General features: G+C 33.1%; 1 protein-coding gene across 4 annotated transcripts; it reads left to right on the top strand.

The window, feature by feature from the left end:
- The first annotated feature begins 5,019 nt into the window (after positions 1 to 5,019).
- LOC105347038 (polycomb complex protein BMI-1-A) lies at positions 5,020 to 15,144 on the top strand. 4 transcript variants are annotated; one of them, XM_034453388.2, is made up of 10 exons: positions 5,020 to 5,135; positions 8,309 to 8,420; positions 9,109 to 9,205; positions 10,348 to 10,403; positions 11,605 to 11,649; positions 12,828 to 12,936; positions 13,195 to 13,243; positions 13,601 to 13,699; positions 13,822 to 13,902; positions 14,343 to 15,144. In XM_034453388.2, the coding sequence occupies exons 2-10, from the start codon at positions 8,309 to 8,311 to the stop codon at positions 14,982 to 14,984; spliced, it is 1,290 nt and encodes a 429-aa protein (XP_034309279.2). In that variant the 5' UTR covers positions 5,020 to 5,135; the 3' UTR covers positions 14,985 to 15,144. The 4 variants fall into 4 exon arrangements, with proteins under 4 accessions (XP_034309279.2, XP_034309277.2, XP_034309280.2 ...); XM_034453386.2 differs by having other exon boundaries at positions 5,092 to 5,135; positions 12,825 to 12,936; XM_034453389.2 differs by lacking the exon at positions 5,020 to 5,135 and adding an exon at positions 6,504 to 6,661.
- Positions 15,145 to 16,663: the final 1,519 nt, after the last annotated feature.

Raw genomic sequence — 16,663 nt, 5'->3', positions numbered from 1 at the left:
ATTACCAAAGATAAATTCGAAAAAAACTTATGACTTACCAGCAGAATACTCAAAATTGTGATTGCTTTTTTCAAATCTCCTTTAAATTCGACATGCTATGATTATATCATTTTTTATGAGCATCCGTTGTAGCAAAAAACTAGAGCATGCGGAAGTAAATGCGAAATCAATAGTATCTTGTGTTTCATTACAGATTATGTGGTATATGTTCGTTATTGGATCGCGTGTCAGGGCTACGTGAACAATTATCTTAGGTCTCAAGGGCTAAAAGAATTAATCGATATACCTCTCTCTCTCTCTCTCTCTCTCTCTCTCTCTCTCTCTCTCTCTCTCTCTCTCTCTCTCTCTCTCTCATGCAGCAATTTATTTTTTGTCATTAAAACTAAATAGGCAAGAATATCCAAGGTCTTCTCACTCAGCCAAGGATGTTATCATTGGAAAAATATATATTTACGTACAGAATAGCTTCTAATCGGGGGATTAAAGAGCAATATGACGTCAGAGAAGCTATAAATGTCCCAATCATATCCTCACTAGCTGGGAGTAATGCATGAATTACTAACAAAGTTGGCATAATTTTTTTGTCTATTTTTATGCCGTTCTGTTTGATTAATGCCAGGCAGTTTGATGAATTAAATGCACCTTATAAACGTTTCGAGGAATTCTCGTTTGGTAATTCCATTTTGCGCTCTTCAATTATTTTTTTCGTCTTGACGAATTAAATTTATCTCATGAACAATTCTAGGAATTTTCTAGCAGTAATTCAATTTTTTGCACTTCCTTTTTTTTCGTTCTTTTATGCTATATTGAAACTATTACATGTAGTTGCACATACATCGTTGATAGCGAAGAAGATCGTCCAATTTGTCTGTACTATACAAGTAGACATGACAAATGCGTGGATCTAGAGGAGGGGGGTCAGGGGGTTCCAAATTCAAATTTCTTCAAATTTACATTTTAAAATTACCAAAAATATGCTTCAGACCCCCCCCCCCACCCCAAGGGGCAACTCAAATAACCGTCAGACCCCCCCCCCCCCCTTAAAAGAACTCTGGATCCGCGCATGTAACATCATAAAAGATCAAATGTGAAAGACACCTAAAAAAAATCTATGTATGTGATGTTTGCTTTAAAATGACATTGTATAATATTCATCTGTTTGTTCATTTTCAAGTCCTTGCATGTATATTTGTTTAAAAAAAAAAAGGATAATTAGAGGAAATGAATTTTAAGGTCTAAATAACTTATATATAAAGAGATATTCTCCGGGGAAAATCTTTTGTTCACTGACTGACATGAGAATGTGCAGCATAGACCTCCATTATATTCTGACTTTTACAAAAACAAACAGACTGAGTGCAAACCGTAATCCCCGGAATTCGCTTACAATGGCGTCTCAACGCAAGTATCCTCTCTCTGACCTTAGAAAAATGGCAACCTTTTATTTGGCCTTCACCCAAGCTTTTATCAATGTGGGAATTGTTCTGTGCGTTAATGCAATCGCATGGCGTGTATGATTTATTTCCGTTTATCGACCGACATTATTTTATCGTCTGCCACCCCTCGACACGTCACGTGACATTTCCCCATTGGGCGTGGCCGCGCTGTCAATAACTTTTTTGGAGCCTACGAAACGCAGCCAATTAGCCAATCAGGTACTTGTCACTAAATCAAGACATAACCTTGGCACAGGTAAATTTTTCATTGGTCTACGATTACTATTTTACCGTATTTTTTGTGCTCTATATTTTTGGTCCTTAATTTTTTCAGTATACATTGAATGTCGAGCTTATCTATTGTACATATCAATTAACGCATACTAGTATTTAGCTAGGTCATGAGTCGTGTTTTTCTCAATATATTGAGAAATCTGCAATTTTAATTAGAATCGAAAAAAATTTAAGCAAGAAATTTGTGACTAAAATGTAGGTCCGTTACTTCTAAAATCTAAATATATCTACATGCATGCAGCCATCTTCAAAGTAAATTAAAACATCAGTTGCACTTTTGCGTCCTCATTACAAATTTTTAAAAAAAATGGGAAAAAGCTGATACTGATGAATTTCATAATGCTAAAAGAAATTACTGAGCAAATACGTTTACACAATAATTGTTTTAATAAATCAATAAAATAGAATAATAATCATAAATGCTTTATGGAGATGATCCAGGACAAGGGGGGGGGGGGGGGGTCAAGGACACAATGAGCACATCCCATTTTTTTTTTTTATTTAAAACGGTATAAGATCTTTAACACGGGCTATAGACATGTAGGTCCCGTGGTGAATTTAAACAGTTTATACCTATTTATAACAGACCGTACAAACTGTACATAGAAATATAGTCTTTATTAGTCTAAAAATCTATGTTTGGCATCATTTAAAGGTATTGAAGAAAGCATTTGATTAAAGAAAAAACACAGAGGAAACTTAAATAAGCAAAAGAAAAATAAATGTAAGCTCTAAGATTCTTTCTCTTCTTAATTCCAAGAATTCAATTTTGACCTGCAATATTCCGGAAAACACGTGCATGTATATTTTAAGGTTGACCATTTTCAGCACTAAAATAGTTCATGACTCGGCTAAAAAAAAAATGTTTGGATACATGAAACAGCCATTTTCTCTGATTCAGACTTTAATTTCTTGCTCTAAGGCATGATAATTCATTTTAACTTCATGTTTTGCCTTGGAAGTCCATAGGTTTTGCAGAAAAACGAAAATCTAATTTCCAATGTACAGTTATTCTTCAAGAGATCCGGTCGAATTTGAACTTACTAAAATATATTGCAGGCGCGGATCCAGAAAATTTGTCCGGGGGGGGGGGGGGGGTTCCGAGGCTTATTTTTGGTAATTTCATAATGTACCGGTATATTCAAAGAAATTTGAAATTTACAGGGGGGGGGGGTGGTCCTCCTGACCCCCCTCCCCCCCACCCATTGATCAGCGCATGTCATTAAGCTACACGTATATATACACTATAATTATAAATTGGTCTTTTAAATTATCTGTCTGTATTCCTACTGTCATAATTTCAACCACTACAGAGTATTTATGTATTTATTTACCTTTGATACTTTTGTGTTTAATATTGAACATCACTTTGTGTTGTAATCACTAGTTATGTAAGAGAGGGCGTTTTCAGAACGTGCACGTGTGCCTAATCCTTTTTACACCAGCAAACAATAAAATATGTTCAAAAAGCAATTTATTTTTATGATGTTCATTTGAAAAGAAAAATAAATATTTTTTTCAGGGATTTTTTTTCCCAATTCATAATAAATAAAAGCAATAATTATACAGGAAAAAAAATCAAATTTGCACATTTAAAAATCCATATATTTGCATGCATTTTTGATAACTTTCAAATGGCCGTTCAGGAATGGCAATGGAAGATAAAATGTAGGGGGAAAAAAGAAAATTTTATTATTTCACCTGATATGCGAGAAGAGCAAATTGCCAAATCAATGTGTATTCTACTGATATTCTTGAATTTCATTATTGAGAAAATTCGATCATTTCACAATGTCCCTTGCTTTGTTTTGATTTTTCCTTTAGTGTATTTTTGTTATTTTATTTTGATAGTATGTATAATTGTGATTTTAGTATAATACCATAGCCCATATTTTGATAAAAATTGTCTGCATTTATGCAGCTTTTCAACATTTTTAATCAAAATTGCAACGCACTTTTATGTATTTATTTAAAAATATGTTTTTCATTACTTGGATGACTATAAATGCATTTTTTTTTAATTGTTGGAAATATTAGTGACAATCATACCCACTAAATTGAAAAAAAAATAATTTACGTACTTAACGATAATTGATAATTTCAACAGAAATATTACAATGAAAAGACTTCGGCAATTATTATTTTTGAAAAAAAAAATCACACAGATAGCTATGCATGTGGCCTAAGAATTTAGTAAAATGTAAATTTTATGAAAACATGACATACATTTAAAAAAAAAATACTTAGATAAAAAAATCTTTCATAATATCTATATATACAGGCAACTTTCAAGTTAATAGATAATGTTTTCTTCTTATATAAGTGGATATGTACATGTTTAACGCAATCTAATCCGTACGGTGAAAAACACAAAATACATGTACATATAGAATATAGTAACATCTAACAATACAATAAATTTTATATTATTTAATTTAACATATACAGTGTAAATATAAATTTTGAATCCTGAATACAAGCATTGTTTGAAGTTTAAAACAACTTAAAAAGAATTAGTTTTATAAATGGTTTTATTTTAAATAATAGTTTATTATGAATACAACATACAACATAAATATACAATGATACATAATAAAGTAAATATTCGGAAACAAGTAAACACTTATATTAATCGGTTTCCTTAGATATAATTTACAAATTTTAAATCATTGAAGTATCCAGGTTGGAATGTCTTTGTAAGCACGTTTATGAAAAATTGAAGTGGTTTTATTAAAATATTTATAAATGTTTAGGTCGTCTTAGACATCAAATATGAAATTTCTATGACAACTGAAAACTATGAAAATATTCATAATTTTCGACAAATTGAAGTTGGCAGTTTCTTTTAAAAAATTATCATGTTTTATTGGAAAAAAATTAGATTTAAATTCCCATATGTTCGATGGAAAGTTTGGATAGATAAAACAAAAACTACAACGCACAGCAATTCTCTTGAAACTATTTATATATTTCTTTACTCATATTTTGTTCCTCAACCATCATAATAAATAAATTCATTCATTGAATTTTTTTTATATCTTTTCTATCTTTTTTCTCTCATTTTTTTTCCATTACCTGAAAGTTCTTTCATGTCACATTTTCACAATTTTTAAGTATCTAATTATGAAGAAATAAACCTTCTCCGATTTCATCCTTTAAAGAATTTTATGAAACATCTGTAAAGAAACAAAAATCGGCATATGGCAGATGGGTTAAGAAAGGTACTATTTTCTGATTGGCTGAAAGGAAAATGCTCTATTTTTAACCGACAATACAAAGAGCTCTCATATCCGATTGACAGGTCACGTGATCTCGGCTTGGAACGCCACGAAAAATTATGTAAAAATTCGCTTAGGAATTTCAACAAGAAATATAGAAAGTTCTCATCAGATTTGGGCTCAAAAGGTATGTCTGTTTCAATCTTAACTGAAAGGAGATCTTAAGTTCGTAAGCAGAGAGATAGACATCGAGGAAATCCCGAGATATGCAACGACAACAAATAACAGTGACCCCACGCACGATCTAAAAATATCAAAAACAAAATGGCGGCGGTCAATACGCGATTTTTATCCTTGTTTCCTTTGTCATGTTTGTTGCGATAAGTATCAGTCTGGGTGAGTTCTGGCAAGAATATTTCGTTCTGAGTCGAGTTGACACCAAGGATGATCAACATTTTGCTCTCACGGGATCTCTCCCCAAACAGGCAAAGTTGAAACGACGAACCATATTTTTATTCCATCGCAGTTCATACACAGCGAACAGAACAATGTACAAAATTTTGGTCTCCCTCTCTATCTGTTTAAATTATTTCTAATCTTTCAAATAAGTAAATGCAAAGACTTTGTTAAATTTATTTACAGTCTTTTGTCACTCATTACTTTGTGTATTTTTTTTAAAAACTAAATAAAAATTGGTCACATCCTGAATGCATACACATCTTCATTGTGATGATGCAGACTTCGGAGGTTAAAGGTCATAGGGAGCAGGTGTTATGGCGATAAGGGGATGACCTCCCGCGCGGGAGAGAGCAGCCTTTCACCCCCTTTACAATGGGGGGGATCGCCGCAGGGCCATCGATCACGTGTCAAAGTAATCTGGAGCGAAATGAAAAGAAACCCTTAATTAATTCCTGTCAAAAAAAGAGAGGCCCATATTACTTATCATACATTTATTACAGAAAAAAGGTGTGATGATTAATAATCGGCGAAAATGAGTAATGGCTTTAAGAATGAGAAAATATATGAATTTTTGATGATTTTGCTTTTTATTTTATAGCACTAAGATTTACAGAAGGTTGACGTTTAAAAACCCTTTAAACACTTAAAAAGGTGATAATTTCTTTTGATTATGATGAATAAAAAGAAGCACAGCAGACAAAATATAATGGCAGATATACATGTACCGTTATAAGAATTATATATCTGTGTATATATAATTATCGATTTTTGTTTGAGTAATTTATTTTATAATTTAATTATTTATTATATAGAAAATATCAAATTTGGAATAGCGTTATTTACAAGAAGGCAATATAATAATATTTAAATTCACGGATTTTGACGGCAAAGAATTGTGGTTTTCTTGGGTAATATCAACAATTAAATGAATTTATTATGGTATCGTGTACTCTGCATATTTTTTGATGAAAGAGCATTAAGTATGAATTTTTCATAATGCTTCCCAAGTAAAAAGAAGAGTTTAATTTTTCCCTTTCTTTGCTAGATATGACATATGCATATATGTTACTGCAGTGTCAGAAATAATGATGTTAAAAAAAAAACAAGATGTGTATTGGACTACTTTACAAGACGTGAAAAACATTGAAGTTTCGGGGTCCTGTTCAAACCGCGTCACGTTAAATTCTTCCGCGACTGCGCATAAATTCAATAGCAAGACGAGGAAACAACAGAAATCGTCGAAAACAACACAGGGTATATATATTACAACATTTGACTGTGTGTGTGGTGTATTGATGCTTCGCCTGCATAATTTTTACATTCTTCAGACACTGTCTATCGCCGTGTCGCGACCCAGATAGAGTTATTTCAATTAGGTCATCGGATGTTTTGTCATGAAGGGGAAAAAGGGGGCAGGATATTTGAACCACGATCGCAAATTTCGCGGCCAGTATTCTTCCAACTTTGTGTCTTAAATCGTAAATCTTGTTTATACTCTTTCCTTCTGAAACGCTGTCAACAACTGGCTTGTAAACGAATTAAAAACTTGTAAAACTTTGTAGCCAATCGCGCAAGGTCATATACCTCGATCTTTCTTTTGGGGATATTTTTTTTAGGCACGTTTAGGGAAATGGAGCAATTTGAATTGTATCTCGCCCCTCTTTTCCAATAATTTCTTTACGAATAAAGCCTTATTAGTTTGATCTGTATTTTACGAAAACAAAAAATTTAGAATAATGAAATATTTTAAAAAATCAAAATAGGGAGATCAAAAATTTTAATATGGCAGTCTTGTTGTCAGAGCTTGTGTTGCTATTGTAATTATTTCTGATTGTTTTAAAATGCCTTTATATACCTCTTATAAAGTCTTTTATTAACCTGAAAAGTACCAAGCCTTTTTTTAATGAATTTATAACAATAATGTCAGCTGTAAAGTTCGTAATATTTCATTGGTGTCAGACCTCAATGGGAATCGGAGAACAGACAGAATTTAGTTTATATAAACGCTCGCCTAAATTCTAAGTCTAGTCGTGTAAATCTGGTTCAACTTGTTACCATAGAATAGTCAGTATAATTATTTGTGTTCAGAGGAGGAATTTTATGCATGTGTGTCTGGGTGTGTGTGTGTGTGTGTGTGTGTGTGAGGAGGGGGGGGGGATTTACAAGAAAGAAATAGAAATTCGATTATGTTAATTGTTATTTTAATTTTATCATTTATATGAATTGTATTTTTTTTAAAACTACATGTATTTGTTAAAAGCTGTAGATATTTATATTTAATTTAAACATATTTTTTTGAAAATTCAACTGGATTGGGTAACAGGCAAAGGATATGTAAACCCTCTCTAAAATTCAAAGTCAAATAGTGATGTTATAAAATAATCTATGGAATATAGTATTACCAGTTTACAGAGTGATATATTATTGATATTTTGTGTATAAAAGACAAGGGGTAATCTAATATTAACTATATCTTAACTTTTACCAAAATGAATTGTACCTTAAAGACATTTATATGAATATGGCCGTAAAACACAGCCAAAGTGCTAGTTTAAATTTTGCTTTTTTACAGAAGAAATTAGGATAAAGTTTGTTTGGAGAGAGAGAGAGAGAGAGAGAGAGAGAGAGAGAGAGAGAGAGAGAGAGATTTGCAATTGTTATATTTTTTGAAAAAATTAATATGATGCAAAAATTGCATTAAAAACGTCTTAATTACATTTATTTAAATTGATACATTTGAATGAAAGTGTATTCTACTTTAAAAAATGTCTCACCTATTTTTTTCTCTCTCATCTATTCTCTCTCTCTCTCTCTCTCTCTCTCTCTCTCTCTCTCTCTCTCTCTCTCTCTCTCTCTGATTTGTTTTTGATTTGACACACCCTGTCTATTTTACACGTGCAGATGCCCGGCACCGTCCGCATCAAGATCACGGAGTTGAACCCCCACCTGATCTGTGTCCTCTGCGGGGGTTACTACATCGATGCCTCCACCATCAGGGAGTGCCTCCACTCGTGTGAGTACATTTCATTTCATAGGCGTCGGAACGGGGGGGGGGGACTAGAGAGGGGCTTAGCCCCCCCCCCCCCCTTTTTCTTTTGCAAAGTTTTACATAACCATAACAATATTTGCTTGTCAAGAATTTCTGATAAGTCTAGCCCCCGCATTTTCAATTTCCTTCCGACGCCACTGAATTTACATGTATATAATATACTTATTTACGAATACACAAGTCGTTTCTATTAGAAATTGAGGCTACATGTCTGTCGTGCGTCACCATACGAGTGATTCATTTTATGTTTTTGACATTTCATTATCTACATGTTCTTCACATCCCAGAGAGAGAGAGAGAGAGAGAGAGAGAGAGAGAGAGAGAGAGAGAGAGAGAGAGAGAGAGAGAGAATGGTGGATGATCTTGTCAAGCGAAAAAATTGAGAGATCATGATTATCTTTTTTGACTTTAACCTGTAGCAAGAATTTTAATCCAAAACGGCCACGAAAGAGTGTATTGTATTTCCGTAGCTGCATATATATGTAGCTGTACAGGAAATTTTGTTTAGGGTATGTCAACCCAAGTAGAGCAACATGTGTAGATCTGCAGCTATGCACTTCCTGTGTTTGCAGCTTTATATATGTATTTCCCGAGTTTGGTGTTTTGTGTCAATGCTATAAATATGACGGTTTTCTCGTTCTTTTTATTTCAGTCTGCAGAACATGTATCATAAAATACCTGGAGACCACCAAATATTGTCCAATCTGTGACGTCATGGTCCATAAAACCAAGCCTCTCCAGTTTGTCAAGCAAGTACCATCATTTCTTTGTTAATTAATCAAAGCTGTTGATTAGGGGGTTAATTCATTTTCGTACGATTTTGTATTGTGGTGGTGAATTTCAATGCATATCATCTCATACAATGTAGATTGTTTTTTAAAAAGTCAAATTTGGACTTGACTATCGAAGATTTTTTTTCTCACAGTAAATAAATACGAATATTGAATTATCTTGCATCAAAAAAAAAAATTGTAATTAAGAAAATGTCAATATTTACTGATAAAAAATCCAAATCTCTGAATCTTTATAAAAATGTGGAATCTTTTTTTTTGTAAATTTATAGTTTACACAGTACAGGTAAAACTTTAGTAAACCGTCATGCAAGTACCTGCTCTTCCAAAAAAATCTAGAAAAAATTCAATGCAAATATATGAGTGTTATTTTCTTTTAAAGTTTTCTGTAAAAATTTTACTTTTTAATTTTCAACAACAAATATCACAATATGTGCAAAATATTTATTGGATCATTTTTTTTTTCGAAATTGAGAATGGATAGTAAATGTGTTTTGAGATGGACTGTCAAATTTCCATGAATTTTACGGTTTTTTTACTTGAAAAATTCTTAATTTTGTCATAATGGAAATTTTTAATTTTCTCGATGGGTGTAAAATTTTCATACTACAACTTGCAAATTTTGTATTTACATGCGCCCACCAGAAAATTCAAAATTTTACAATACGGTAGTTGGTTTCAGTGTAAAAAAATAGTATTTTGTTTATAAGTTTATATCACACATTGTTTATGATTTTAAATGACACATAAGTCTACGGATGAACAATTACCCGATTTTACAACATGGCAATTGGTTTCATAATAAAAAAAATGTAGCATTTTGTCTATGAAACATAAGTCTATTAATGAACAATGGAAATGGATATTATTACATTTTTCTTTATGAAAAAATAGTATTTTGTTTATGACATAAGTCTAAAAATGAACAATGGAAATGGGTATTTTTACATCTTCTGTTACGATGTCGTAACAATATCGCAGGTGCAGCCAGCATCATTTTAATCACTGCGGTTATATGTACTTTGTGTTCTTCAGAAATATAATTAATTAATAATAATTAATCAATATCTATTTTTGCTTTCTTTTTTTCCATGTAACAGATCAGACAAGAATCTCCAAGATTTGGTTTATAAGCTTGTACCAGGTCTCTACAAAGGTACGTAGGTTTAACAATATCATGAATATTGTATGAATATGTTAATCAGACACAGTGCTTGTTAATTGATATATTATAATACCTGTATTTATTTTTACCATACAATACTTTCTTATATCTAATAATAATATTAAAGTAAAAAAAAAAAAATAAAAACCCTTATTCTATCATTGTTACACTGTTGAATTAATGGCGTTTGTATATTTATCAGTTTTTACTAATGGCGTCGAAAAAATTTGAAAAATTCAGTAAATTTTTGAATTCTATACTATATTTAAAAGGTGTTCCTATAAGGGTTTTCCACTCATCTGCCAATAAACTAAAACTTTTTAAAGTTAAAATTGCCCTGTTTGTACATTAATGACCTGGTATTTGTGCCCTAGACGTATAAGCACAGTACTGGTTATGAACAATTACATGTAGTAACAATATGCAAGTGACAATCCTTGTAATTCAATTCAATTTAATTCTTTATTCACCCTAGACTATTCACTTGTATTTGAATGAGGTTCAATATCAGCAAAATCAGTATATACAAATGTACACAAAAACAGTCAAGGATCACATGTGCAGTAGGAGTAATAAAGATAAAAAAAGTTCAGTTTACAATACAGTAGGTTGTGTAAGTTTGTTTTTGGAATAGCAGACTTTTTAGAATTATCTTAATAAATCTTGAAAAGTTTTTAAAAATGTTTTCTACATTATAAGTATTCATTAGCTCGTTAAATTTTAAAACATTTGGGTTTTCATAGATATTGCATGGATAAACAGTATGAATATGTTATATATATGACTTGAACACTATTGAAGTTTTTATCTGTCTACTAAAGACGTCGAAGATGTTTGGCAACACTGTTATAGTTAGTTTTAAATTCTCTGCATTTTAAAACTTTAATGTAACAGAAACCCTGTAGATAAAAAAAATGAAAGGTCTATAAATACTTTATTTTAACAGTAAAAGGATTTTGCCCTCACCCATCAGTAACACGAAACTTTTAAAAGTGCGTTAAAATTGCCAGGTTTATATATATATATATATATATATTACTAGTATGTACACTAATATACTGGCTGAAAAGTGCAATGTACATTTGTTACGTTCATACACCATTAACTGTACTGATAAAGTACAATGTACATATATGACCCTTCTTGCAGTTGACGTTTTTCGCTTTTTCTGACATTTTAATTTTTTTTATAGATGAAATGAAGAGGCGGAGGGATTTCTATGGGAGCCATCCTGACGGTAAGTAAAATGACTTTGAAACATACGTAAATTCTGAAACATACATACGTAAATTCTGATACATACGTAAATTCTAAAACGCACGTAAATTCTGAAACATAGTCAACTGGACAAAATGTAATAATTTGTTTTATTATACTTTCATGTTAAATACTGAAATCTGATTGGTTTAGACGCAGTTGGTAATCCGTTCTATTACCCTCAGCGTTAGCAACACACTTGGCAACGGGTAACACAACGAATTGTTACATGCACATAAATTATGCACGTACGGTTCGCCTTAGAATTCACTTCATTTCTATATAAAAGCAGTAAAATTTTCTTTAAAAATAAGACATTCAGTATAATAAAATAAATAGTGCCTATTTGGGAGGGTAACTGTTGAAATTGACACCCCTCGAAAACCATTGTCAACCTCCGCTTCGCGTCGGTTGACAATGGTTTTCTCGGGGTGTCAATTTCAACTCTTACCCTCCCAAACAGGCACTATTTATATAGTGCAGAATTTTTTCATATATATACGCTTTGAAACGGGCAGCAAATTGATATCTGCTAATTTAGGCATTTTTGATGTTAGATTTTCGAGTTCGGGATCATAACGCGTAGAATTGTTGGGTTCTTACAGTATTTTACAAACTAATAATACATGTATAGTCAATATGAAATAAACTTTAGGCTAAACACCATGCATGCATTTCCGTTGGGGATCTTCATTGCTTTTATGTCTTTCCTAATTACAATGTTCTTGCACTGTCTTGCACACTTTAGTTTATTTATTTCCCCATATTAGTATATTTCCTCTCTTCATCCCTTAATCCTCCAATCAATGAGAAATCGCCAAACAGATATCTTACAGAGATTTTTACAATGTAATGTGATTTTTTGACACTTTTTTTTTACTCCATTCGGAAGTACTCGGGACACCTCGCACAATTTTTTAACGTTAAACATACGGGTATTTTCATGTCTGCAATTAAAAAAAAAACAACCTTGCAGACTATTTTATATTTGACTGCATGTGTATTAAAACATTGGTAGTGTCAAATTGGGAATTTTGAATTTACTGGGCGAGTGTGAATAAAAAAGTTTGTAATAATTTTTATTTACACCGACCCAGTAAATTCAAGTGATGAAGTGGTAGAGGGGACTTTTCAAAATAGAATTTTTTCGTTTAGCAGGAAGCGTGGACCCCCCGCGGCCCAGTGAGGCGAGGGGGTACGAGGACAAAGACAGACTGATCTATACAGAGGACGAGAAGATTAGCCTCGCTCTGGAACTCTTCTCCGAGTAAGAGAGAGAGAGAGAGAGAGAGAGAGAGAGAGAGAGAGAGAGAGAGAGAGAGAGAGAGAGAGAGAGAGAGAGAGAGAGAGAGAGAATGGGCTTGCAAGAGAGTTTTTAAAAATATGCATGATTTCGATTTATCCTCTAGTTTCATGCAACTTAATTGTATAAGAATTACATGTATAGTGACATATTTGTGTACGTATGTATATTCTATATATTTTGATGTCACACGAACTGAATTGTTATGTTTTTATTTGACAGTGTGCCAGAATCCACAACAACAGACCCTAATCATCCTGACAAATTGCAGGTAACAAAGAAAGAATTAAGGAATTGCTAACTTCCTCCTGTAGTTCTCTTCGACTATGAGCGGAGAATTCTAGTGACAGTTTACCTGTAGCCTGTCCAATTCGTCTACTGATTCATATCAACGTTAACAAAAAGATAAAAAGCCCTACCGTACCCTGTTTATTCCCCTAAACCTTTTAGACAAGTTAAAGCAAACAGAAATTTTTCACTTGCTTAATGTTAGAGCTCACTTTGGGTGTACTGTAATTTGCTGTTCTGTAGTTTTACGATCGCATGTCATGACTTTTTTTTCTATGATACTCAGAATACGACAAGAATTAGATTGATCATTGAAATTGTCTTCTTTTTTTTACAATAGCAAAGGGACATTCGCTATCTACAATGCCCGGCCGCAGTATCCGTGGCACATCTAAAGAAATTCATCCGCCTTAAATTCGACTTGCCGCCAAAATACACGGTTCGTGGCAAAGGAAATTAATTTTTCAATTGACCTTCGTTGCTTGCATTGCTATTTCCATGATGACATTAACAGTGTTATACGTAAATGACATTATTTTCCTGTGGTTTCTCCTTTTACAGATCGATATTTATCACTCAGACGAGCCCCTGAAGGATTTCTTCACGTTAATGGACATTGCCTACATTTACACGTGGAGAAGGGTATGAAAGAGCATTTCTGTAGAATGCATCTTGCGCGGATCCAGAATATTTTTTCCCCATATTAGCAAAGGGATATATTTGTTTGCCAAGGGGGGGGGGGGAGGGGGGGCGAAGTCTATTGTCATGAATTTAACTTTGTGAAGTTAATAATTAAGTTTTATATTTTTTAAAAGGAGTGGAAGTGTCCAGAACTCCCCCACCCCTTTTTTCTAGTTCCGCGCATGGAATGTATAGAGGTGTTATATTTTGGGCAGTTTTATATTTCATATCATACTTTAAAATGTATTCTAAGTTAGCGTTATCCATGCTAAAGATGTCTTCTGTAGATAGATGTATTCTTTGAGGTTTAAAATCCAAAAATCCAAAACATGTATAGAGGTGTTTATGAATCGTGATTTGTTGTGTATGAAACTTGAGACAAATGTTAATTATTTTTCCAGACGGCACCGTTGAGACTTTTGTATACTGTTTACGAGCAAGTCACGAAAAAACGGAAAAATTCCACTGAAGAAGACACGATCCAGACACAGAAACACCCTCGTTTAGGGGTCAATGACCGAGAGAGTCCGAAGGAACAGACTTCCACAGACAACAACAGAGGTTGCTGCACGTCGCCGGAAGGAGATCAAGGTGACGAAAACTCGTCTCCGGATGAAAACGAACAGAGTGCACGAGAACCCAAAAAGGAATGTGATGAAAGTGTGGGTGAGAAATTAGTAAAAGAGTCGAGTGAGGAAAGTATTTCAGACGATAGCGAAAAGTTTCCGTCAAGTCACACAAAAAACACAAAAACGTCTGCCACGAACAAGCCAAAACTGACTGAAAAAGAAAGTGTGAAAAATATCATGACAGGCAAAAAAGGTGTGACGCCCAAATCCCTCCACGAAGACGGAGGCAAGTTCTTCTCGTCCAATTTCTACAAAAGGAAGGCGGCATTCCAAGCTGACATCGGAGGTGACTGTCCTATTGACATGACGAAGAAAGCGATGAAAAAACACAAGGACTTGAGCGCGAAGAAGATTGGGAAAGAACAAACTGTCGTGAACGGAACCCATTTTCCCGGATACGAGTTCACCGACTGACGACTGAAGACAAGAGTTGGTATCCTGTGGACAGGCACCAATAACTTACGAATCCACGACAGCGATTTTTTTTTTGTCATTGTTACATGTACATGTCAAACAGCTTTTTTGTTATGGACTTTCTATTCACTTATTAAAGAAAGTGTTTAAAGGGAACTAATTCAATCTTTTTCTGGTTAATCTTTCAAACCAATTGCACTATCTGTCGCATACGGCTCTATCTGACTACAAGATAGGGTGGATGAGGTGTTCGCCCGTAATCAAAACCATTTAAGCCTAGCATGAATTTCAGGCAAAACATTTAAATGAAACTTACACCTTCATCAACGACTGTAATGTTATATTTCACATCTGTAATAGTTATGAACTTGACTTACAATCTCTTCGCATGATATTCTCTTATAGATAATCTTCAAACGTGGCACAGAAAGGAATAGTGTGTACATGATGTAGAAGGAATTACCGACTAATTAAATCGTGATCTTATTTTTATTGACAGATAAGGACCTTTTTAGCTAAAATCAGCCTATACACTTTGTGAGATAATTGTGCAGATGCCGGTATAATCTTTGTTTTGCCTACAAGTCTTTAAAAACAGGAATGTTCTATTAAATCTAGAGCACCTCTGCCTTTCATATTCGAAATAACGAAATTCTTTGCTCTTACCAACCAAAGGAAACGTTTGTATGTACCAAGTATGATGTACAACCTCATTGGGTCTAAAAGTCTGTACTGAAAGTCATCTCTGAGCCAACAATAATACATGTACTGCAGAAATAGCTATCTAAACAAATGGTTTACCGACCGACAATTACAACTGTAATAAAATTTTTAACTTCTAAAATATTTCTTCCTTTAAGAAGGCTGGGTGGTCGTGGCCATTTTTCAGTCTGTATTGGTCTCCTTTGGCTGAAGAACTCTGCATACAAGGAAAAAAGGAAAAATAATCCAATTTGAAATCTAAAATATTTCAATTTCCCCCTCAGGAAGATGTGGCTTATGGCCAGAATTATCACATTTAAAATTATAAGGCATATATTGGATGGGTAAATTGTTGACCATCCCTCCACCTTATATATATAAGTACCATATATACCAACCCAATTAACAAGACAAACACGAATTAACAAATTATTGGTTTTATTTGAAAAGAAAACTGTAGTTATAATAACAAAGTAATCTATTTTGGGGGAAAAAAATTAATAATATATATATTCTTTTATTTTGTACACTAAATAACGGAAAATTGGAAAAAAGGAAACTCTAATAGAATTGGAACTCAATTGTCATATCCTTTTATGACAGTCTGATACAAGCAATGTAACAAGTGCACAACAAACAACGAACTTAGAATACATGTCTATATACGGAACAGTCATAAATTATGTCACTCAGAGAGAGAGAGTTGCATACTTAATAATTTAATCCTTAACATCAGAGAAAGAGAGAGGAGAGAGAGAGATAATGAATTTCATGTAATTTAGGTTATGCATAATATATTTATGCATAATTTATTGCATGTAATTTAATAATTTGAGTCCTTAACATCACAGAGAGAGAGAGAAAGAGAGAGGTGGGCTAAAGGAAAAAAGAAATTGAAAATTAATATAAACCTTATGATAATATCTCTACACTTTGTACAATTTTTTTCATGGTTTATAATTTTTGTTTTGGGCCAT

The sequence above is a fragment of the Magallana gigas genome, chromosome 10, assembly GCF_963853765.1.
Source record: "Magallana gigas chromosome 10, xbMagGiga1.1, whole genome shotgun sequence".
Lineage (NCBI taxonomy): Eukaryota > Metazoa > Mollusca > Bivalvia > Ostreida > Ostreidae > Magallana > Magallana gigas.
Note: the sequence above shows the minus strand (reverse complement) of the source record. Positions and strands in the feature narration are given on the sequence as shown.

Bases quoted from the DNA above. Each gene is read 5' to 3' on its own strand.
- LOC105347038 (XM_034453386.2), top strand. From the start codon at position 8,309: ATGCCCGGCACCGTCCGCATCAAGATCACGGAGTTGAACCCCCACCTG. The intron at 10,404-11,604 runs GTACGTAGGTTT...TTTTTTTTATAG, and splicing joins TGTACCAGGTCTCTACAAAG to ATGAAATGAAGAGGCGGAGG. The intron at 13,903-14,342 runs GTATGAAAGAGC...TTATTTTTCCAG, and splicing joins ACATTTACACGTGGAGAAGG to ACGGCACCGTTGAGACTTTT.